The following is a 24,289-nucleotide window of genomic DNA, read 5'->3' on the forward strand; positions in this document are numbered from 1 at the left end:
GTTTAGAGAAAGAGATGAGAGTGTGAGAGTTAGTAAGATCTCTGTGGGAGCATGATCGTCCCGGACACAAAAGTGTGTGGATCAAATCCTGATTATAGGAAACAACAAAACGCCACCGTGGGTTAACAAAAGAACAGTGAGTTGTAGATATAACAGACCGAAAGTAATGTGTGACATATAAAGTAGTTTATCTCATGTAGCCTGTTTCATTTTTTACAACAGAGCATTTCTTCTACTTTGTATGCCCTATAGATTTTGTATTATCGTGAAATTTAGTAACATAAAAGTTATACTAAATAATAATGTCTCATCAGGTTTGTCTGTATTGAGGAGGGTGGTGTATCAGATAAAGCTACAATAAATTAAATTTATAAGTAGAGATGACAACATATGTGAAGCTCTAGGTGAATTTCACGTCTCTGATTATTACATTATCAGCTTTATCAGTAGAGCATCTGGTAATAAATCATATTGATCTTCAACTCCAACAAAATACCCCATTAGCATTCATTATAGTGGCATAACTTACTAGCTTAGTAACTCATTTCTTTTATTACTCTTTTATTTTTATTAGTATAAAGAATGTCAGATTCATAAAATGTGGAAGTAGAGCTATACAATATCTTCTTTCTTCATTTTTATAGATTCCAGTTTTTTAATACATGATGAGCTGAAAATTAAAAGCTCCCTCCATATTTTTCAAATAAGTTTTAATCTAGATTTTACCATAAATTATAAGCAGAATTGCTTTACTGCAGTTTATCTGACATTCCATTCACTGCTGTTGAGTTGATTTCCTTCTATGTGTGGTATGCCTTTATTCCTGCCACTCTCTCATAATAGAATTCTAACAAAAAGAAAGTATGTATGTGCTCCATGTAGGAGTGATCTACTGCCTATTATTCTAGGTAGAAAATCTTGACTCATTCTTTTCTTTCTTCTGTGTTGGGCTTACAACCATAATTTCACACTTCTGGTACTTGCTCAAACAATTATTTATTAAGGTAGATGGGAAACTTTCTTTTAAAGTTAGAATTGGAATAATTTGCAGAAGAACAGATAGGAGACCAACATTTATCTAACAGTGTTGGATGCTGTACACACATTATATCATATGATCTTCTCATTGACTTTTTAAATTTTATTTTATTATGTTATGTTAATCACCATACATTACATCATTAGTTTTTGATGTAGTGTTCCATGATTCATTGTTTGCATATAACACCCAGTGCTCCATTCAATACATGCCCTCTTTAATACCCATCACCAGGCTAACCCATCCCCCCACCCCCTCCCCTCTAGAACCCTCAATTTGTTTCTCAGCGTCCATAGTCTCTCATGGTTCGTCTCCCTCTCTGATTTCCCCCCTTTCATTTTTCCCTTCCTACTATCTTCTCATTGACTTTTGATGTGGGTATTTATGGAAATTAAATAAAATAGGAAAATCAATGCAGGGACATATGCTAGATAAATGTTGGTGGATTTCTCCAAGAGGCCTTATCATCCTGATGATCGTACTATTCTCCAGGATCTGTCATCTCATTTGCAGGCTAGGAATCTTATTTTGACTGCACCTAACTTATTACATTTTGTTTATATATGTTTATATAGAATATATATGTTACTTATATATTTTATATACATAATATTGCGTGTGTTCATCTAAACGTCTGTCTTCCCTACTGAAGTAGAAGCTCTGAAGCTTCTACTGAAGACAGAGGCAGGAATGAGTTCTGTTCTGATCACCACTGAATACCCAGTAACAAATCTAGTACATGGCACATGATAGGCAGATGATAAATATAAAATAAATATTTACTGAGTAAATGGATACTAAGCATTTACAGCAAATTGATCCTTAAAAGGAGCTAGAGGTGGCTGGCTGGCTCAGTCAGTGGAGCGTCTGCATCTTTATCTCAGGACCGTGAGTTCAAGCCCCACGATGGACATAGAGCCTACTTAAAATAAAAATAAAATAAAATATTTTTAAAAAGTAATAAAAGGAGCCATTATTAAACACAATTAAAAATAAAAACTGAAGGAGCAGGCTTTTCTCTCCCTGTAGAACAAAAAATGGTGCTTTTTAAGCATACAATAAGTAAGAGAAAAGTTAATTAATAGGATAGTTAATGGAAAAAGGTAAATGGGCTATAAGTACTTAAAATTCATTCATTAAATTTGCCTGTTCGCCATACTGGCTTGGATTCCACTCTCTACAGGTGTCTGAGAGCTCCTTTTTTCTCTGTTCTAGGCTGACCCAGTCAGTATCCAATGGGTAGCCTCCTTCTTTAGATACATTAATTGATTCAGTCATCCTACAGATAAGTCTTAGATGTCTTCTTTCTCTAAGGCCATATTTCTTCTGTGATGAAGCCTATAGATATTTGCCTCAAATCCCTCAAAGACTGACAACTTCAGTCTGCTGTTTTTGTTTTGTTTTGTTTTGTTTTGTTTTTTAATGAAGTCAGAAATGTTAAGAAATCTTGTTCAAAGTGTTAAAATTGTGATGTGGCTAAAATGGCCTCAGTCTGAGATTTATTTGATTCCATAGCTCTCATGTTCTTTCATTGATCTAGCTGCAAAAGAAAGGTGAACATGGCATGGGCTTGGGATATTGTAGAAGAGAGAATTGAAAAAATCAGAAGAAAAGGCTGACTGATACTCAGGAAAAACAGGGCAAGAAAAGCTTTGAGAAACTTACATATGAAGAGAACAAAGAAGACGCATAAAGACAGTCATTAAAGGATAAGAACCTGTACAAAAGTGAGAGCTGTTTCACGTTACTTTCTACCAACAATTTCCATAGTGTCCTCTCTCCTATTCTCTGTCACATATTCTCATACCTCCCTGGATTTTATCTGCATAGCACTTATCACAGTGTAATTTGATATTGTGATTAATGTCAGACTATGCTGAATAGACTGCAAACTCAGGGCAGGACTGTCTATTTTCCTTACAGTTTCTGCCCCGACACTTGGTGTAGTGGTGATGGGAAAAAGGGCAATGTTGGGGACAAGTAAAAGGGGTCCAGTGCACACATTCTGGAGAGCCTCCAAGCCTCCATTCTTCATGGTAAACAGAAAATGTGACAAAGGAATACAGACTAATGAAGATAAAGAGGGGAAAATAGAACATGTATAGTATAAAGTTAGTTTAAAAGAAAGAAGCTTTTGCCCTCCCTGAGATCTTCCCAGCACTTTGCTGCTTTGAACTCTGCTGGTCAAAACCTTCTTTTCATACAGATGGAAGGCCTGAGGCAAGTCTTCAGAATCTGGCCCATGGCAACAGAATTATTAATAGCAAATTGATTCTCTATATATCGCATCCTCAGAATTAATTTCTTAAATCGTGTTTGAGATATAAAATTTTGAATATGAGATGATGGATTGTTATAAAGTAGACATTTAGTTCTCTTCAATCTAGTTATAGATTTTCCGTGGCATATCACCTGTTCAGACCATTATGCAGAAGTTCCATAAATCATGGAAAATAGGAAGAACATGGGTTGTAACAATTTAGTACATCTTGTTTACTCTTCTGCCCTCCTGCCTTCACTCTTGGTGGCCTCGTTTAAGGCTCAGAAGTTGAAAACCATGCAATTCTTTTGTTTAGAGAAGAAGGTCAGGAAGAAGTTCAAATTATGGGAAGGGAAAAGATGGTAGCAAAGTTCTCAGCCCAGGTCTTCTGCGGGTTGTTTCAGCGTTTTCTGAGATGGATTGGAAATTCTCAGAAGCTATAATACATTTTCTTGGGCATGCCATTCAAATAGGTAAAATGGAAAGGAAGCTCATCGTTGTGTAAACTACTGGTCTGCTTTTACTCTGCCAGCAATAAAGAAGGTTCTTTCAAAGAGATTCACGATGATGGAGGTTAGATGTGAGGTTTGGGAGTACTTTTGCTTCCTTTGTTTCCTCTGGATCATTTGCATGCATAAAGAAGTGAAAGAAAAGAGGGCTCCTGAATGTTATATCGTATTACAACCTACATGGATGATGCTGAATATAACTTCTAAAGTGCTTGTTTTTTCCCTCCATTTCTGTTTAGACAAACACTCTTTCCATATACATTTAACATTTTTGCAGGCTATTTCTGTATTTGCGCCTTCCAAATTTTTGAATCCTTAATTCTAATAAATAATACTTGCCAAATTGAATCCACATACTGTAGGTCAAAGTCATCTGACTTTCTATACGTAGGGATACCGAAGTTTGATTTGATTAACATGTTTTTAAAAATTGTGCATTCTATACTAGATTATTATGAGAGTTATGAAATCAAGTGTGACTTTTTAATTATTTATCATGCACTTAGTAATGTCCCAGCTAGTAGGACAGCTATCATGTTGTATAATTGGCTGATTTTCTCTTCATGTGCCAAAATTTTGAAAATAAATTTAAAAAATGCAGCATGCAGTTCAACTAATTTTATAGTACATGTAGATTACCTTTACTATCTAGGCAACACAAACTATGTAAATAAAGCAAATGATACCATTTTTAATGTAATTTGGTGTGAAAGATATAGTCCATAATCTGAGTTTGCCTTGCTGAATAAAATGTAGGTTAATAATTTCAAAGTGGCATTGTTTTCACTGTGAAAGCATTTAATTGTTTCACTATGAAAGTATTTAAAACTTTAGAGATACATCCAACTTAAGGGTTCTTAAGTGCAAGAGAAACTAGGTATAGTTAAGAAAATATTATAAGAGTGAAAATTCTAGCAGTTCTACTTTAATTGATCGTTTTACTAGAGCACTTGCTAACCACTGAAACACTCATTAGCATTTTGCAGTTTTACACATCCCTGATTTTTCTTACTTCAGACCCACTCACAGAATTGGCTAGCATATAGCATGACTATTGGCTTTAAATTTTATATGCTTACAATTTTGTGCTTTGCAGGCTAACTGATGTGACAGCACTCTCAGTCTATGCCTAGTAGAAATATTTATGACCAAGTACTTTTAAAAAAATCATCTTGCATCGTAGGTAAGGCCCTTTTTATGATAAAGAAACTTCCTTCAGACCTACTGAAACAGAAGGTAGGAAGCCATATAGTCTCTAAAGGTTAGCAGAAAACTTTTAATTATTTTGTAATGTAGAAAATAATTTTGTAAGTTTTTACACAAACCTAATTTCAAATATGGAACTATCACTCTACATATCTCCTTTGATATAGAGAATTAGAAGTACATTTACATATTTGGTTCTTAGATCCTTCCAATAGTACAAATTTGGTATGTATCTCCCAAATCTCATAAAGAAACTAGCTTTTCTTCTACCAAGTAATAGAATTTTGTCTAGAAATGTCATTAAATAAACAATCCCAAGATCAAAATAAAGCCATCATCAAAATATATACATAAGTCAGTAATTCGGCTCTGATTATGTGCTAACATAGTTAACGATTAGAAAAACAAAATAGTAGGATTTGTTTTGGACAATATATTTTATGGAATGAATAGTCATTTGATATAAAAGAAGTTCATGCACATGTTCTTCATCCTTATTTTTATTTCCTCATGTTTTTGAATTATATTTTCTTCAGTTTTCATACTATGATTCCATCATGAATTAAGCACACAGAAAAAGACATCATAATTTAGCTTCCTACAGATTGCAGAGAGCCAATTCATTGTTCAGTATACAAAACAAAGATCTCTATCATGTTCCGTCAGAACAAATATCTCATTTTCTTGGTTATTAGTAGCCATGCTTAGTGTAATCCCAACAGCAGCCTAGATGGTTCCACATAAGATAAATTATGTAAAATAGATTTATAGATTCAACTCTACTTGTAGTTCCATAGGCCATTATTGATAATAATAATAATAATATTGGAGTGCACTCATATTTATTTTGGCAGAATTTTCAATTTCATATGTATATCTTGAATAATCTTTAATTGCTATTGAATGAAATAGTGAAATAATTATCTTTGAAAAGCTACATATATCCATTACATGCACAGAATCAGTTTTTATTAAGAATACGTGTTCATGATAAAATTATTTATTACCTATTTCTCCCAACTTATTTCCCCCCCAATTTTATTGAGGAATAATTGATAAATACAATTGTATATATCTAAAGTGTATGACTTGATGAATGTGTATATTGTGGAGTGATTGTCAAGATCAAGATAATTAATACATCCATCACCTCACATAGTGAACACAGTTAACTCTTTGTGTGTATGGTGAGAACACTTAAGATCTACTCTCAATATTGTATTATTAACTATAGTCACCATGCTGTACATAAGATCCTCAGAACTTAACTATTTTTATAACTGAAAATTTATTGCCTTTGACCTACATCTTCCCATTTCCTCATCCCAACAGCCCCTGGCAACCACCATTCTATTCTGTTTCAATGAAATCGGCATTTTTTTTTTAAGATTCCACAAACAATTGATAGCATGCAATATTTGTCTTTCTCTGACTTATTTCGCATAACATAATACCCTCCAGTTTCATGTTTTGATGCAAATGACAGGATTTTCTTTCTTTTTGTGGCCGAATAATGTGTATGTGTGTGTGTATATATATATACACATATATACACATATATGTCACCCCCACATATATATATCACATTTCTTTATCCATCCGTCAAAGGACATTTGAGTAGTTCTCATATGTTGACCACTGTGCAGAAAGCTGCAGTGAACATGAGGGTGCAGACATCTCTTCAAGATACTAATTTCATTTTCTTCAGATACACACCCAAAAGTGAGATTACTAGGTCATGTGATAGTTCCATTTTTAATTTTTTTTAGGAACTTCTGTACTGTTTTCTGAAGGGGCTGCACCAATATACATTCCCACCAACAATGCACAGTGGTTTTCTTTTCTCCACATCTTTGCCAACATTTGATATCTCTTGTCTTTTTGATAACAGCCATCCTAAAGTTCTGGAGTGATATCTTATTGTGGTTTTGATTTGCATTTCTCTGATGACTAGTAATATTGAGTACCTTTTCATGTATGTATTGGCCATTTGTATGTCTTCTTTGGAAGAATGTCTATTTAAGTCCTTTGCCCATTTTAAATTAGATTATTTGCTTTTTTGCTACCGAGTTTTATTAATTCTTTATTTATTTTGCATACTAATCCCTTACCAGATATATGCTTTGTGAAAAGTTTCTCCCGTTCTGTTGGGTTGCCCTTTCGATTTATTTCTTACCTGTTTCTTATTTGTGCCTAACTTCACAAAAAAGCCATATATGTAACATATGTTAGATGTATGTATACATACATATTTTATATGCTTTTTTGTTGAGATGTGTGATCATTTGAGCAGAAAGCTATAATGGCTTTCTTAAGAGAAAGACAGAGAAGACTGAATCAAAATTTTATATTAGTTAAGAAGTAAAAATAAGTATGGTAAAATTATAAATAGATGGGCAAGAAAGAAATACTAAAACGACTAGAGTGGAGATTAAGGTGGTAAGGCAGGTAAGAAACTCCAACTGGTTTCTCTTAAAAAAAAATACAAAGAGTCTAATGAGTATTATTGCAACAGAAGAAGAACGTGTTGAAAAATAGCATTTTTTTTCATGCACTACATACTCAACAAATACTTCTGAGTGCCTACTCTCCATCAGTCATTATGGATGAAAGGACACACTCCCAGCCTTCAAGATGTTTACAGCAGAGAGAATTGAAACCACACAAAGAGAAAATTTTAATACCATGTGATAAGTAATAAAATACACACAGGTAATACAGAGAATACCTTTGCTTGCCTGGGAGAATAAAGCAATCTCCAGACATGAGGATGTGTCTGGCAGGCAGAGAAACTGGGGGCTCCATAGACAGAGGAAAAAGCATGGGCAAAGTCCCAGTAAAGTTAGAGGTAGTATACATTTGAGAAATTAAAGCAGTTTTTGGTAGCTAGAACATAAAGTGGAAGCCTGATCTTGAAGAATCACCTCTCCTAATAACAATAGTATACAAAGAAGCATTTGGAGCACGGTAGTAGCATGATGAGATATGTTAGAAAAATCACCCTAAGATGGAGTGGAGAATGGTTTGGAGGGAAAGAGTACACTAAGGAGGTGATAGCAACAGTCTGTAGGGTGTGGTGAAGGCAGGCGTAGCATCAGATAGGGATGGAACACGATCCCAAGAAGTGGTCGATTCCTTAAGAGCTTCTACAGAAAAGAAAATGGAGACCCATCAGAGGTAAAATAAGACCTATGTAGACTTTAACATAAAAACGAAGACAGCTGGTGCATGGTCAAAGTGTTCTTTATTATCAGACAAATCACCAGCTGTGTTTTTTAGGGATTAAGTTATAGATTTACAGTGCTATAATCATCTGGAAAGATTAAGTTGAAAATGCATACAGTTGAAATACTACTATTGGCCACATTGTTACCTAAACTCGAGGAAAAAGTGGATAATTTGGACAATGAATCGGTGCATGGGAAGAAGGGCAATTGCTATCTACTCATTGAGTAATTCTGTTAAACAAGGATGTGGAAAGACAATTTGCATAATGTTTTTAAAACTAAAATTATTACCAAATGGGCAACTTAGCTCAGTGCCTGACTCAAAGTTAGTGTCCAAAAGGTTTTCATCAATAATGAAAACCAAAGCAGCAGAACATTTAACTATTTTTCTTTCTTGAATTGGTAAAGAAAAATTATATATGAAAGCTTAGTGTTATTGACATTATGAATCTATACTCTGTCCCCCTGAAGTCAGTGAACCATGGACCTAAGCCCATTCTCCCTCTAAATCTAACCCATGTGATTGTGCGTTTTGAGTGTATCTTTGCATTTGAATATATATCCACATGAATACCCCTATGAAAATGTTAACCTTCATTTGTCACTGCCTGAATATGAAGTCAGTAAGAACACACACCCTTGTGCAGACACACACACATTTGTGTCTTGCTTTTTAAATGCTTAAAGACCAAATGGAAGAAGAGTTATTTCTTCTATGAAAACATCAGTTGGATTTAACCTCAGGGGCATGTACCCTAGAATGACATCACAAAAAAATAAAATAAGATGAAGGAAATGGACAATATTCAGGAATAAGTCATCCCAAGGCAGGAATGGCTGATAATCAATTAGTATGGACACAGTCCTAACGCAGAACTGCTAGCTAGCTTTATGCCTAATATGTCCCTCTAGAGGGAACTATTCACCAGCTGCTGGAGATATTTATTAAACTTACAAAGTTTTAGAGAGACTACAATTACCTAACAAATTGTATTTCAATCTAAAATATCTTTCATCATTTTATAGAGACATATGAAGGATTTCAAGGCATACATTTACTGCTAAAGCTAGAAGTAGTAGTCCAGAAATATAAAATACTTACTTTAGAATTATTATGTAATAGGCAAGAGAATCCCTAATGTCAAAGGAGTATAGCTGCTTCCTCCTTTTCAAATGTTGGATTGATGTTACCTATGATGAGAATATTTGGCTACACTGAGCAGTCCAAGATTCAGAAGCTAGGGTCATTCCACAACCCCCCCAACACACACACACCCCATTAAATCTATGTTCTATTCTCTGGCAGCTGTTTTTGCCATTTATGCTAAAAGCAGATGGGGAAAAGGCAAAGAACTGTCAGTTTTATTGCCATGTATAATCAACATCTGGGCTGTATGTTACAGATACAATCAATCCAAACTCATACTTTACTGGTGTTGTAAAACCTTTTTGAGTTCCAAAGACAGTTTCCAAATTTGAGGGAATGCTATATATTTTAATCATGTTGATCATGGAAATTACAACATTATATATTTTTTCAGCCTCCATGTGAATGATGTATGCATGTATGTGTTTAATATATAATTGCTGGGTTATCTGCAAATCTGTACCGCTAATTTGTTTAACAATGTCTTTTGGAATCATATATATTTATTTCGTACTAGAGATCAAATCATGTATCAGATTTATTTCTTTACTATATAATCTATGTGTGTGAAACTAACATGTGTTATAAATGTTTTATTATATAGTGCTGCTTATTACATGTATGAGTACATATATACACATGAGTATCCTCATATTTTTATTCTTTCCCCATTTTTCGTGCAAGAAAAAAAGTGTTTTTTCTACATCTCATAATTTTTACAAAAACATATTTTACAGTAGGTTTTATTTTCCTCATTTTTTGGAAAGAGAAACTGAGACAAGGAAGCAAATTAATTTTTTCAAGGTCTACAGAGTCTATCAGTGCCTGTAAAGCTCATACTTTTAATCACTAAACCATACATTTTTATCTTTATGTACACACATATATAAAACATAATACCTTTTGGAGAGGTTTCAGCTTTGACATGTGGATGTTATTTTGTATGGTTTGTCAACATAATTTAGTTTGAAAAATATTGAAAATAATTCCTGAGAAATGAAAACTAGTGAGCTGGAAGTGTCATTTTTTTTTAAAGATTTTATTTATTTATTTGAGAGAGAGAGAGAGAGAGAAACAGCATGAGAGGGGAGAAGGTCAGAGGGAGAAGCAGGCTCCCCGCCGAGCCGGGAGCCCGATGCGGGACTCGATCCCGGGACTCCGGGATCATGACCTGAGCCGAAGGCAGTCGCCCAACCAACTGAGCCACCCAGGCGCCCCTGGAAGTGTCATTTAAAATAAGCTAATATTGTTTAATATCTCATAAATGACTTCAAACCAGTTGGAGTTTTTACTTCCCACGTTGGACTATGTTGTATACTGTACTGATGTGATATCTACTCATTAATAACCATCGTAGAGTATCTTATGTCACAGAACTCAGATGCTCATTAATAACCATCGTAGAGTATCTTATGTCACAGAACTCAGATGTACACCTGTACATCACTTCCATGTTCTAAGGGTCTTAGAACAGAGAGATTTCTTGATAATTTTCCATTTTCTACAGTCTTTAAAATAGGTACCAGAAAAGGGGTATATATTGGTTGCAGTTCATTCCCTAGGAACTCTGTAAGTGTGAAAATGTGCTTGATTTATTTTTTTTAAGCAGTAATTAAAGAACAAGAGAAAAAGATGTATGTGAGTGAGGAGGAAGGTTTTTATTGGTTAAACATATTGTACTTCTGAAATTTTTGATGGGGTAGTTAGAAAATTGTTTCCATTTCTTATCTCATGGAATGTCTAACTAAAATTTCCTTGATTCCGTGATTTTGATGAGGTGTTTACAGCAGGTTGGTTTTATATAAACTATACACACACACACACACACACACACACACACACACACACACACACACACACAGAGTGATAAAATGTTTTGGAATTACTCACATACATTCTGTGGAGAAAAAGGTTCTGTCTATTTTTATATGAAAAAGATTTCCATATAGTATGTAATTGATAGAATGTTCTTCCTCCCTTATTCAGTTTTTTAAAATATATTTTTACTTTGCAATTCAAAATATTGAATCTTATTTTTATGAAGGACTAACATTTGGAAGGCTCTTAAATATGGTGGATTTTACCCACAGCATGCAAATATATCTTAGCTGTGACACTATCTGTTTTTGTAACCCTGGAATGTTTTTAATTAGATTCTTCATGGAACAATGGATTCAAATTTGCACTCTATAAAATTCAGCAGATTTTATGCTATTAAAATAGAAGATTAGAGGATAGGAAAGATAGAAAATGTACATTTCATTTGCTTCTTTATTTAATCTTCACCTAAATTCTCTAATATATTTCTGCTTTATGTTTTATAATCTGGTTGAAATATGTTTCCGTCATTTTTAGAGGAGTATGAAGACCATTTGAGATGTGTGTTGTCTTGTAGTTTTTAAAATATATCCTAAAGTTCTCGTAATGAAAAGTAGGATCCTAGACATCTGAGTTTAAAGGAAGTAGACATTAGTTTATTGTTTGCCAACTAAAGAGGAGAAAATGGACATTTTGAAACATTTTAAAATTTATTGGTTGACATCTGTCAGTGGTAGAATATTTTCTTGCTTGAGAATCTGTTTGAATGAAGGAGGCAATTATGTTTTGCCTTAATGGACTGCTGGTACAGCGCCATAAAAACCAATTAGCTGCTGAGTCAGTGTAAATAACCATATAAGCTCTGTTTCAAATACCTTTTTTTTTTTGAACAAAGGTTGGAAGCAAATAGATAAATAAGAAAAGCAAGCAAATCCATTTTACATGTCATTGTTCAGCTTCCTGTTGCATATGTTGTAAATGAAATGGTTTGCAATGTGAAGGTTAAGTTATGGTACACTGGCAAGAATGAATGATACAGGCAACATCGCTATATTATGTTGGAATTATTACTTTTGCATGAAAGTTTAACACTATTTCATCATGAATTGTCCTTGTTTTATAATTTTCTGTGCATTCATTTTCTAAAAAATATATAACCTCACTTACGTACATTTGTTTGCTTTAGTGGGAATATTTATCAATGGCATGAACTGTAGCTTCAACACATAAATTTAGTTGTTACACTAAAATGTATTTGAGTGCCATTAGGACAATCAGTGATCATTATAAGAATTCTGGATTCGGAGATTATAAAATAATAAATTTTAAAATTTCTAAGGAAGCTCTTCAGTTATATTAGATGACAGAATTAGTTTGGCCACATTTGTGAATTAATGTTATTGATATTTAAGTGCTGAATATATCATTTTTAAAAAACTGGTATTGAACAAATTAATCAGAAGTGTAACTGCAAAATTAGACACTTTTATCAATAAAACTTCCATGAGGGTATAAACATGTTTGCTTCTGATCACCATTGAATTCCATTCATATAGTATATTCTGTACAGGTAGAGTACAGAGGGTGGATGAATAAATGAATGATTACTGGTTTTGTTTTCACAAACTTGAAATGATATTTATGAAAAGTAATTATATAAACTAGTTTTGCATTACTGTTGCATTGAAAGAAATCTACTAGACACTAAGAATTTAAATTTTTTCTCATCATAACTTTATATTATTTTGAGCAAATATTAAACAAAATGAAATTATATTTCATTGCCCTAGATTCGAAGAAAGTCCTCCAGTCAATAGTGTTGTGTCTGTAGCTTGCTTTCACTGTATTTTTCATTGATTACTTTTTAAACTTCTTAAGACCTAAATACAAGAATGGATCACAGCAAGAAAAAAACAAAAACAAAAACAAACGTGTCTCTAAACCATCAATTTATAACATTCTAATCAATAGTGTAACAATGAAATGATTTAAATGCCCTTTGTTATATTTAGAGCTTTTGGAAAAAAGTACCCTTTCTCAAGACCTAAATAAATAATCCAGACGCCAAATCCATATTTTCTTCATACGATTTATTTCCTGTCTTCTGGGGCAAATCTGCCCCTTAAAAGCCAACAAACCTGGTGGAGGAGAGTTACGGTGAAACATGACTAGAATACGGTGAGATAGAGAAGCACAGAGAAAAGAACGCCCTTGGGTATATGGAGAAAGTTACACATAACCATACCTGAGAAAAATCAAGTCAGGCTTTAGGAGGAAGCCATGCTTCAGTCGTCTTAAAATCCCTAAACAATACGATTCATAATAACATAAAATTATTACTAACCTAAATGGGCTAATAATAGGGAATGATTAAGGAACTGTGGTCCATTTTGATAATGAGATGTTATAAAGACCTTAAAAATAACATCTTCCAAAATATTTAACGATACTAGGAAAACATGTATATATGATATTTGACATAGGTATACAACTCAGAATTCTCTATACAATAAGACTTTAATTAGATAAAATAAATAGGCATACCAAAAAGAACCCTAAAACTCACAGATCTGAGTGGCACATTATGAGCAGTTTGAATTTTCGTCCTCACATATTTTGTAAATAAACTTGAATTTATCTTGAATGTGAACAAAATACTTTTCTGCTCTTTGGAGGAAGAGAATCATAACTAGTGTTGCCAATTATACACAGAGGATTTTGCCTTTTGTGTGAGAGAGGAAGGGGTGGTAACTTGAGGAATAACTGGATTTACAGGATTAGAAAGCAAATTTGGAAATTGAGAAAAAAGAAGAGAACAGAGGCATATAGTGCCTTCTCCATTGCAAGAAGTAACGTTATGCCAAATGCTGCAATGAGTTCAAGAGCAATATTGTCTGAGGAAACTCATTGCATATAGAGATAAGGATGTCAGGGTGAACCCTGAGCCTATTGAAGAAAGCCGGGAACTGTGAGAAGGACTTTGGAATTGGATAAGACCAGAATTTAGGCATTTCTACTTAGCCTTCTGGGGATATTTATTTGTTTTGATTTGTTGTTCGTTAAGTGTTGGTAATACCTACGTGTTCAAGTATTACTAACATTGAGTAAAAATGAACCAATGTATATGACACAGTAGAGTCAATATACATATATATGTAGTTATTGTATTTATACATAAATATATAAATATGCCAATATAACTATTTATACCTGTCTATATATTTGTATATATATATTTTTTAATCCAGGCAGAAAAGTGAAGCTCCTGTCAAGTATTTTAACAGAGGAATTTAATATAAGGAATGAATTCAGCAGTTGTGAAGGTGACACAGACAATAGAAAGGTGCTTCTCCCTCCAGGGCTACAAAGATCTAAGAAGAAGAGGAGGTGGCCCCAGCAGGAGCTGAAATTAGGAGGGGGATCTGGGGACCACTGCTGGAGACATCCCCTGAGGCAGAGGAGGGGAGGATATCCTGGCTTCTGGGTTCATCCTCCCTTCAGTCTCCACTAGTGCCTCTCATTGGCCAAATTCCACCAAAGCCAAAGTGAGCCTGGGATATATGGTTCCCAAGAGTCAGTCTCTGGGGTACAAAGAGAAGAGGGGAAGGGGACGGGAAATGTTTATTATGATGTTCACATGGGTAGAAATGAAGCTGAGAGGCAAAATTTTTTGATGGATAAAATATTTACAAAAACACTTAATGAAAGCTATTTCTTTGTGTCTTTCATAACTAAGTGGGGAAAATTTTGTCTTTCTCGATAACAGAACCAGAGAGTGCATGATAAAAACACTTGTGTTTGAATGCACTTTGCTACAGTGGTTTTCACACAAAATATACAGAGTCCAGTCTTACTGAAAATACCTATGATACTTAATGGATTTGGAATTTAAGATTTACCTCATAAGAAGCTGCAAAATTATTTTTCTGAGTATAACAGTTTTTTCAACCCATAATATGCTTTCTGTAGAGGAAATAAAAGGTTTATAAAATTTAATATTCCAGCAGTAATTTTCTTTGTGAAAGAGTTACAGTTATCTCTAAAACATCTTGTACATCTATTCAGTGTTACTACATATTTCTCTTTCTGATATAGAGGTTATTAAAATGTACTCTGAAGTTAGTTTCTTACAGGTGCTTTCTCTTTTCTACAAAGTCCAGATTTAAATATTAATATTCCTGTAATGTCTAAAAATCAGGAGATTTTTATTCATTGTATAATTGCCTTATTTTTATTCCCAATCTTGCTCCACATTTAGGGCACAGTGTTATTAATTTTAGTAGTCATTTTTGAGAAAAAAAAGAATCACTCATGAAGAACATCAACTTTGCTTCTTGACATGAATCTGGGCTTGAATTAAACATCCCTGAGAACTCACGTTTCCGTTTAAAAATTGAATTGTTTCATTGCAGACGTTTGGAACAGAACTCAATCAAGGTCATCCCTCCTGGAGCTTTCTCACCATATAAAAAGCTTAGAAGAATGTGAGTGAATAATATTCTGGAATATATGTAATTTTAAAAATTATACAGGTCATGACCATGCAGACATTCACTTATGTATGAATATTTGAGTGTTTGACAACTTAAATATTAAATGATGTGACTTCTGATTGCTGGCTGTATAATACTATAATGTTAAAAGCTAAACTATGTAATATTTTAAAGTTCTCTGAAATTTAACATACTGATTCACACCCATGTGAATGTATGTGTGATCAATATAGTATGCAGTCAAATCTTAGATGTTCTATTTTCAAAAATAGGACATGGCATCTCTTATAATAATTTCCAGAAAAGAGCCAATAGTTGATTTAAAAGTCTGATTTTTTTAAATTGAAGATGCTTCAGATGTTTTATGTTGCAAATTTTATACATGTATTGATAGGTGCAAAATTGACACGTAAAGGCAGTAAATAGCTTTCTCTTGCTGTAAATCCTCCCTGACATTCTATTTAATTTATTCTAACCCTATTTCTAATCTTAGTGACCTGAGCAATAATCAGATCTCTGAACTAGCACCAGATGCTTTCCAAGGACTACGCTCTCTGAATTCACTGTAAGTATTGACCACATCACTGAAAGAAAGCAGAATACACAACTAATAATGGTTCCATTTTTTTAAAAATCTGAATTTAAGAAAAATAATCCTTTAATTTGTCCTATGGATTATTAATAATATTAATTATTATCAATCTTAATGAATTTCATCATTTTTATGGAGGACTGCTACCTGTCACTAAAATCAGCCTTCAATGAAATCAGCCCATTTTTAAACGTATATATTTTAGTATATATAGTTTTGCTATTTAGAGAGCAAGAATAAGAGCCTCTTTATTACTCTATATTGATATTATTGACAGTTTTTCTGTCCTTAAGCCAGTAGCCACTCTCTGGGGACAATATCAGTCCCCTTTGGAATGATGTTCAGTGGTCTTACAAAAACAGTTGAAGATGCCCAGTGAGAGGCCCCCTTGTCTCCCTGCTTCATCTCCTTAAGACTTCCCTGAAAGAACCAGCTTTACTCTCTCAAAGAACAAAGATAACAAAGTATGACAGCTTTTTACTGTCCAAAGGATTTTCAGGCAGATAACTACATAAAGTGATTGTAAAAAAAAAAAAAAATGGATAAATGCTGTTATTGTTTCAAATTTGTAAAAAAATCTTCAGAAGGCCACCAAGTAAGGTAAACTGTATTTCATAGTTTAAAGTTTGACCATGGAGGATGGCATGTATTTTTCTAAGAGTATGCACTTAGAGAAGGGTTCTTATCATTATAAATGATGGCAGGGCTCTCGAGAATTTCAGAAGTCAGTGGTGCCCAGTGGGAGTTCCAAGATACACATGCGGGAGGCCCAGATAAACACCAGGGGCTTATGTAACGCTTCACACTCACTCACGTGATCTCAGCATCCTGAGTTCAAGCCCCGCATGGGGCTCCATGCCATGTGTGGAACCTATTTAAAAAAAAAAAAAAAATGCTGTGAAGGAAGATAAAGCAAGCAGAAGTGATAGGAGTGCCAGTGGGGGGGAGAGCTGAAACTTTAAACAGGATGGTCACTAAGACCTCCCAAGAAGGTGACACTGGGCAAAGACCTGAAGACTCCAGTTGTAGGAATGAGCTGTGCAGATGCATAGAGAAAGAGCATTAGAGACGCAGAGAACAGCTAAATACAAAGGCCCTGCGACAAGAGTGTGCTGAGGGTTTGAAGAAAGTGCAAGAAAAAGATGTGACTGGAGGGAGGCAGAAGGTTGAACTTGAAATCATGCAGAGGTTGAAGTTGTTGATAGTGGCAAGGTCTAAGACACAACCACGAGGATGGAGGGATAAAAGATGTTGACAGATGGATTATAGGTTTGCGGGAAAAGAGTAGGGTTGGAGAGCATAATGTAGTAGTGAGCCAGGGTTTAAATCTTCCGAAAGGAGTGGAGTGACTTCCGGGGGAGGGTGTGGGTAACTGTGAGAGCCATGCAGATAGGCAGCCCTCCTCTTTTTTAAATCAAGTGTTCAGGGGCGCCTGGGTGGCTCCGTCGTTAAGCGTCTGCTTTCGGCTCAGGTCGTGGTCCCAGGGTCCTGGGATCCAGCCCCGCATCGGGCTCCCCGCCCCGCGGGAGGCCTGCTTCTCCCTCTCTCACTCCCTCTGCTTGTGTTCCTTCTCTCGCTGTGTCTCTCTCTCTCAAAGAAATAAAATTTTTAAAAAATAAATAAATAAATAAATAAATAAAGTGTTTACTTGTACAGGTTTCTCTCACATGTCTTTCTAGAACTGTACTCATGCACATAGCCAGTTTAATGTAGTCACTGCATTTGCTAAAGAAGCAAAAATAATTAAAGGTGATATGATGCCAAATACCTCTAATGCATTTTACTAAATAAAAAGAACTATTTTAAATTGTTACTTAATTACCAAAATAGTGTATCTTAGAGAAAATCGGGCTTGATTTATTGAATGTTTTAAAGGTCTCTCCTATTAAGGATGCCTGGCTGGCTCAGTCAGTAGAGCATGTGACTCTTGAACTCAGGGTCATGAGTTCAAGCCCCACTTTTTGTGTAGAGATTACTTACATAAATAAAGGTCTCTCCTATTAAATAATTGCATTAGCATTTATTTTGATTAATGTTAAAATTCATTTTATTACATACTATTACTATATGTTATATTATTGATATATTAATATATTTTGTTAACTTAATATATTACATATTAATGAAAAATGTCATTCAGAATACATGTACTATTGGATCCTTTTATCCTCAGTGCTTTTTTATTGCCCTCTTTGTGATATCAACAATATTTCTATAATATTTAATAATAATTTCTTAGGGATTCAGTATATTAGCGTATTAGGCATTGTCTGTAAACATCTTTTATTGTTTTCCATTGACTGGTTGGGAAACATAATTTTATAGTGCAAAATAAAGAAGTTTTTTAGTACTCTAGCATAGTGCCTAAGCAAGATAGCCTTTAGGACAATAAGGGGCTGGCGTTCAAATGCTGATTCTAACACCTTACCAGGCACAGGGCTGAAGTAGTTATTAATTTCCTTGTGCCTCAGTTATCTCATTTCTAAAATGGGGGTAAGATCACTCACTTAACTGGCCTTGTTAAAGCACAGACGGAACATTCCAGAAATAACAGAGAGGGCCTTGGCAAACTCTTCTCCTGAGTAGATGTGTGTGTTTCTCAATTTTGATTATCCCAGAAAATGTTTATGCCTCAACATAGTAGTTTTCCTCTTATTTTTTTTTCATTAACCCCTTGCAAACTGTTGTAGTGCTTATTCTAATTTCCTTCTTCACTAACTAGCTCCCAGTTCCACAGAGGTCCACAGATGGCTGCATTTTAATTTGATTGTTCTATTAAGAATACCTACAAACTTTTCTTAAATGTTAACTGCCGAGTACCTTACATTTTACTGCTGGTTTTCAGTGAAAATGTAGCAACCTCGTTTTCTCTTTATCATATTCTCTTTAAAATTGCTTAGTGTTTTAATTCTCAGATATACATTGTTTTTAATGTATAAGTATAGCTCTCTGACATTTATTTGAATAATGAAGTCTGCCCATAACACCTTTTTCATGATAGCCATCTTATAGGTTTCCGTTTTGAAAATTTTTTTTTTCTTTTTAGTAGTAGATCTGTTTTCTGCCAGCTTTCAACGGGGGAAGGAGATTTCAAAGACTGGCCACCAGCTGTTGGCATCTCCTATCTTAACATTGAAGCTTGCAGGGGTGAAACTTGGCTTAGAATTCTTAGCCTTCCTTCTGGTAGCAGGTACAGGAGCTGCTTAAGGTTTCCTTAAGATTTCCCTATTGGTCCAATGGACTGTAAAATAATTCTCGATCAGCATACTTATATACGGTATACAGTATGCTGAATATAACTTATGTCTAAGAAAACTGTAGAGAAGCTACCCAATTTGTCACTGTTGGCATTTGGATGATATTATCCAAATCCCTTAGGTATTTGTTTTCTTTTCAGCTGAATCCATTTTCATCTTTCAATTTCTTTTAAATTTTTCTTTCCCTCATAGGAATGTAGCACAAATTCTCACTGGCCTTCTTGCACTTTATATCTTTATGTGATGACATGTCTTTTCCCCATTTTTATGGATTTTGGCCCTATTTTTTGACTCTCATCCAGCTTCTCTGTCTTGGTCTTTGGATTTTTTATATTTTCAACTCCTTTTTCCTTGTTACCATTTTGATCTCACTGTGTGTAAGAAAACTATACCAGCTCTAGTATTGCTATCCCTTTTTGTAGAGAAATCTCATTCCCATCACATTTAGTATTTATTATTTTTATGATTGACAGTCCATATACCCAAATAATGCCTATACAGATTTCCTTCATCCTTTTGTGATATCCTCCCATATTTCCCCGTGTACCCAAATTGTCTGATTAACAACAAACATCTATGTTTTTAACATGATCTTAAAGAAAACAATGATTTCTTGGGAAAAAACTAGTTTCACAATATAAATAAGACACACCTCCTAACTCAACCTCCACTCATGCTATTTGAGCTAAGCTTTAAAGCAAAAGACCCAAATGAACAACCTACTAAATTATTCATCCCTTAATTCTTTTTTTCCCTTTTATTTTTTAATTTTAATTCCAGATACTAGTTAAATACAGTTGTTAATAATATAGTGATTCAACAATTCTATACATTGCTCAGTGCTCATCATAAGTTGCTATAGTTGATGTCAGAGAAATTGTTGCCTGTGTTCTCTTCTAGGAATTTTATGGTTCCAGGTATCACCATTTAGGTCCTTTATCCATTTTGAGTTTATTTTTGTGTATGGTGTAAGAAAGTGGTCCAATTTCATTCTTTTGCGTGTAGCTGTCCAGATTTCCCAACATCATTTGCTGAAGAGACTGTCTTTTTCCCCTTGCATTTTCTTTTCTCCTTTGTAGAAGATTAATGGAACATATAATTGTAGGTTTATTTCTGGGCTCTCTATTTTGTTCTGTTGATCTATGTGTCTGTGTTTGTGTCAACACCATACTGCTTTGATTACTATGGATTTGTAGTATATCTTGAAATCTGGGATTGTGATATCTCCAGTTTTCTTCTTTTTCAAAATTACTTTGCTATTTGGGGTCTTTTGTGGTTGCATACAAATTTTAGGATTATCTGTTCTAGTTCTGTGAAAAATACTATTGGTTTTTTTGTTTGTTTTTTGTCTTTTATTTTTTATTTTTTTCAATTTTATTATGTTAATGACCATACATTACATCATTAGTTTTTGATGTAGTGTTCCATGATTCATTGTTTACATTCCATATAGCACACAGTACTCCGTTCAATATGTGCCCTCTTTAATAACCATCACCAGGCTAACCCATCCCCCCACTCCCTCCCCTCTATAAACCTCAGTTTCTTTCTCAGGGTCCATAGTCTCTCATGGTTCATCTCCCACTCCGATTTCCCCCCTTCATTTTACCCTTCCTACTATCTTCTTCTTTTTTAAAAAATATAATGTATTATTTGTTTCAGAGATACAGGTCTGTGATTCAACAGTATTACACAATTTACAGCGCTCACCATAGCACATACCATCCCCAATGTCTATCACCCAGCCACCCCATCACTCCCAACCGCCACCACTACAGAAACGCTGTTTGTTTCCTGAGATTAAGAATTCCTCATATCAGTGAGATCATATGATACATGTCTTTCTCTGATTGACTTCTTTCGCTCAGCATAATACCATCCAGTTCCATCCACATCGTTGCAAATGGGAAGATTTCATTCCTTTTGATGGCTGCATAATATTCCATTGTGTAAATATACCACATCCTCTTTATCCATTCATCTGTTGATGGACATCTTGGCTCTTTCCATAGTTTGGCTATTGTGGACATTGCTGCTATAAACATCAGGGTGCATGTACCTCTTTCAATCCCTACATTTGTATCTTTGGGGTAAATGCCCCATAGTGCAATTGCTGGGTCATATGGTAGCTCTATTTTCAATTTTTTGAGGAACTTCCATACTGTTTTCCAGAGTGGCTGAAACACTTTGCATTCCCACCAACAGTGTGGGAGGATTCCCCTTTCTCCACATCCCCACCAATATCTGTCGTTTCCTGACTTGTTAATTTTAGACATTCTGACTGGTATGAGGTGGTATCTCATTGAGGTTTTGATCTGGATTTCCCTGATGCCGAGAGAGGTTGAGGACTTTTTCTTGTGTCTGTTGGCCATTTGGATGTCTTCTTTGGAAATATGCCTGTTCATGTCTTCTGCCCATTTCTTGATTGGATCATTTGTTCTTTGGGTGTTGAGTTTGATAAGTTCTTTGTAGATTTTGGATACTAGCCCTTTATCTGATATGTCATTTGCAAATATCTTCTCGCATTCTGCCGGTTGTCTTTTGGTTTTGTGGACTGTTTCTTTTGCTGTGCAAAAGCTTTTTATCTTGATGAAGTCCCAATAGTTCATTTTTGCCCTTGCTTCCCTTGCCTTTGGCAATGTTTCTAGGAAGAAGTTGCTGTGGCTGAGGTCAAAGAGGTTGCTGTCTATGTTCTCCTTTAGGATTTTGATGGACGCCTGTCTCACATTTAGGTCTTTCATCCATTTAGAGTCTATTTTTGTGTGTGGTGTAAGGAAATGGTCCAGTTTCATTCTTCTGCATGTGGCTGTCCAATTCTCCCAACACCATTTGTTGAAGAGACTCTCTTTTTTCCATTGGATGTTCTTTCCTGCTTTGTCAAAGATGAGTTGATCATAGAGTTGAGGGTCCATTGCTGGGCTCTCTATTCTGTTCCATTGATCTATGTGTCTGTTTTTCTGCCAGGACCATACTGTCTTGATGATTGCAGCTTTGTAATAGAGCCTGAAGTCTGGAATTGAATTGTGATGCCACCGGCTTTGCTTTTCTTTTTCAACATTCCTCTGGCTATTCAGGGTCTTTTCTGGTTCCACATAAATTTTAGAATTATTTGTTCCATTTCTTTGAAAAAAAGTGGATGGTATTTTGATAAGGATTGCATTAAATGTGTAGATTGCTCTAGGTGGCATTGACATCTTCACAATATTTGTTCTTCCAATCCATGAGCACGGAATGTTTTTCCATTTCTTTGTGTCTTCCTCAATTTCTTTCATGAGTATTTTATAGTTTTCTGAATACAGATCCTTTGTCTCTTTGGTTAGATTTATTCCTAGGTATCTTATGGTTTTGGGTGCAATTGTAAATGGGATTGACTCCTTAATTTCTCTTTCTTCTGTCTTGTTGGCATATAAGAATGCCACTAATTTCTATGAATTGATTTTATATCCTGCCACTTTATTGAATTCCTGCATGAGTTCTAGCAGTTTTGGGGTGGAGTCTTTTGTTTTTTCCACATAAAGTAACATATCATCTGCAAAGAGTGAGAGTTTGATGACTTCTTTGCTGATTCAGATACCTTTTATTTCTTTTTGTTGTCTGATTGCTGTGGCTAGGACTTCTAGTACTATGTTGAATACCAGTGGTGATAGTGGACATCCCTGCTGTGTTCCTGACCTTAGGGGGAAGCTCTCAGTTTTTCCCCATTGAGAATGATATTCGCTGTGGGTTTATCATACATGGCTTTTATGATATTGAGGTGTGTGCCCTCTATCCCTATACTCTGAAGAGTTTTTTTTAAATTTTTATTGTTATGTTAATCACCATATATTACATCATTAGTTTTTGATGTAGTGTCCATGATTCATTGTTTGGGCATAACACCCAGTGCTCCATGCAGAATGTGCCCTCTTTAATACCCATCACCAGGCTAACCCATCCCCCTACCCTCCTCCCCTCTAGAACCCTCAGTTTGTTTTTCAGAGTCCCTCGTCTCTCATGGTTCTTCTCCCCCTCTGACTTACTCCCGTTCATTCTTCCCCTCCTGCTATCTTCTTTTTCTTTTTTCTTATCATATGTTGCATTATTTGTTTCAGAAGTACAGATCTGTGATTCAACAGTCTTGCACAATTCACAGTGCTCACCATAGCACATACCCTACCCAATGCCTATCACCCAGCCACCCCATCCCTCCCACCCCCCACCACTCCAGCAACACTGAGTTTGTTTCCTGAGATTAAGAATTCCTCATATCAGTGAGGTCATATGATACATGTCTTTCTCTGATTGACTTATTTCACTCCGCATAACACCCTCCAGTTCCATCCACATCGTTGCAAATGGCAAGATCTCATTCCTTTCGATGGCTGCATAATATTCCATTGTGTATATATACCACTTCTTCTTTATCCATTCATCTGTCGATGGACATCTTGGCTCTTTCCACAGTTTGGCTATTGTGGACATTGCTGCTATAAACATTGGGGTGCACGTACCCCTTCGGATCCCTACATTTGTATCTTTGGGGTAAATACCCAGTAGTGCAATTGCTGGATCATATGGTAGCTCTATTTTCAACTGTTTGAGGAACCTCCATACTTTTTTCCAGAGGGGATGCACCAGCTTACATTCCCACCAACAGTGTAGGAGGGTTCCCCTTTCTCCATATCCCTGCCGACATCTGTCGTTCTTGAATGGATTATTTGTTCTTTGGGTGTTGAGTTTGATAAGTTCTTTATAGATTTTG

At 35.0% G+C, this 24,289-nt stretch overlaps 1 protein-coding gene across 4 annotated transcripts in view; it reads left to right on the forward strand.

Annotated features, from left to right (window-relative positions):
• The window catches only part of SLIT2 (slit guidance ligand 2), a 360,826-nt gene that overhangs the window by 236,799 nt on the left and 99,738 nt on the right, over positions 1–24,289 (forward strand). For all 4 annotated transcript variants that reach the window (XM_027599650.2, XM_027599652.2, XM_027599651.2 and 1 more), the window contains 2 exons: positions 15,619–15,690; positions 16,193–16,264. In XM_027599650.2, the coding sequence (XP_027455451.1) occupies positions 15,619–15,690; positions 16,193–16,264 (144 nt within the window). The remainder of the gene's footprint in view (positions 1–15,618; positions 15,691–16,192; positions 16,265–24,289) is intronic.

This window comes from Zalophus californianus, chromosome 2, assembly GCF_009762305.2.
Source record: "Zalophus californianus isolate mZalCal1 chromosome 2, mZalCal1.pri.v2, whole genome shotgun sequence".
Taxonomy (NCBI): Eukaryota; Metazoa; Chordata; class Mammalia; order Carnivora; family Otariidae; genus Zalophus; species Zalophus californianus.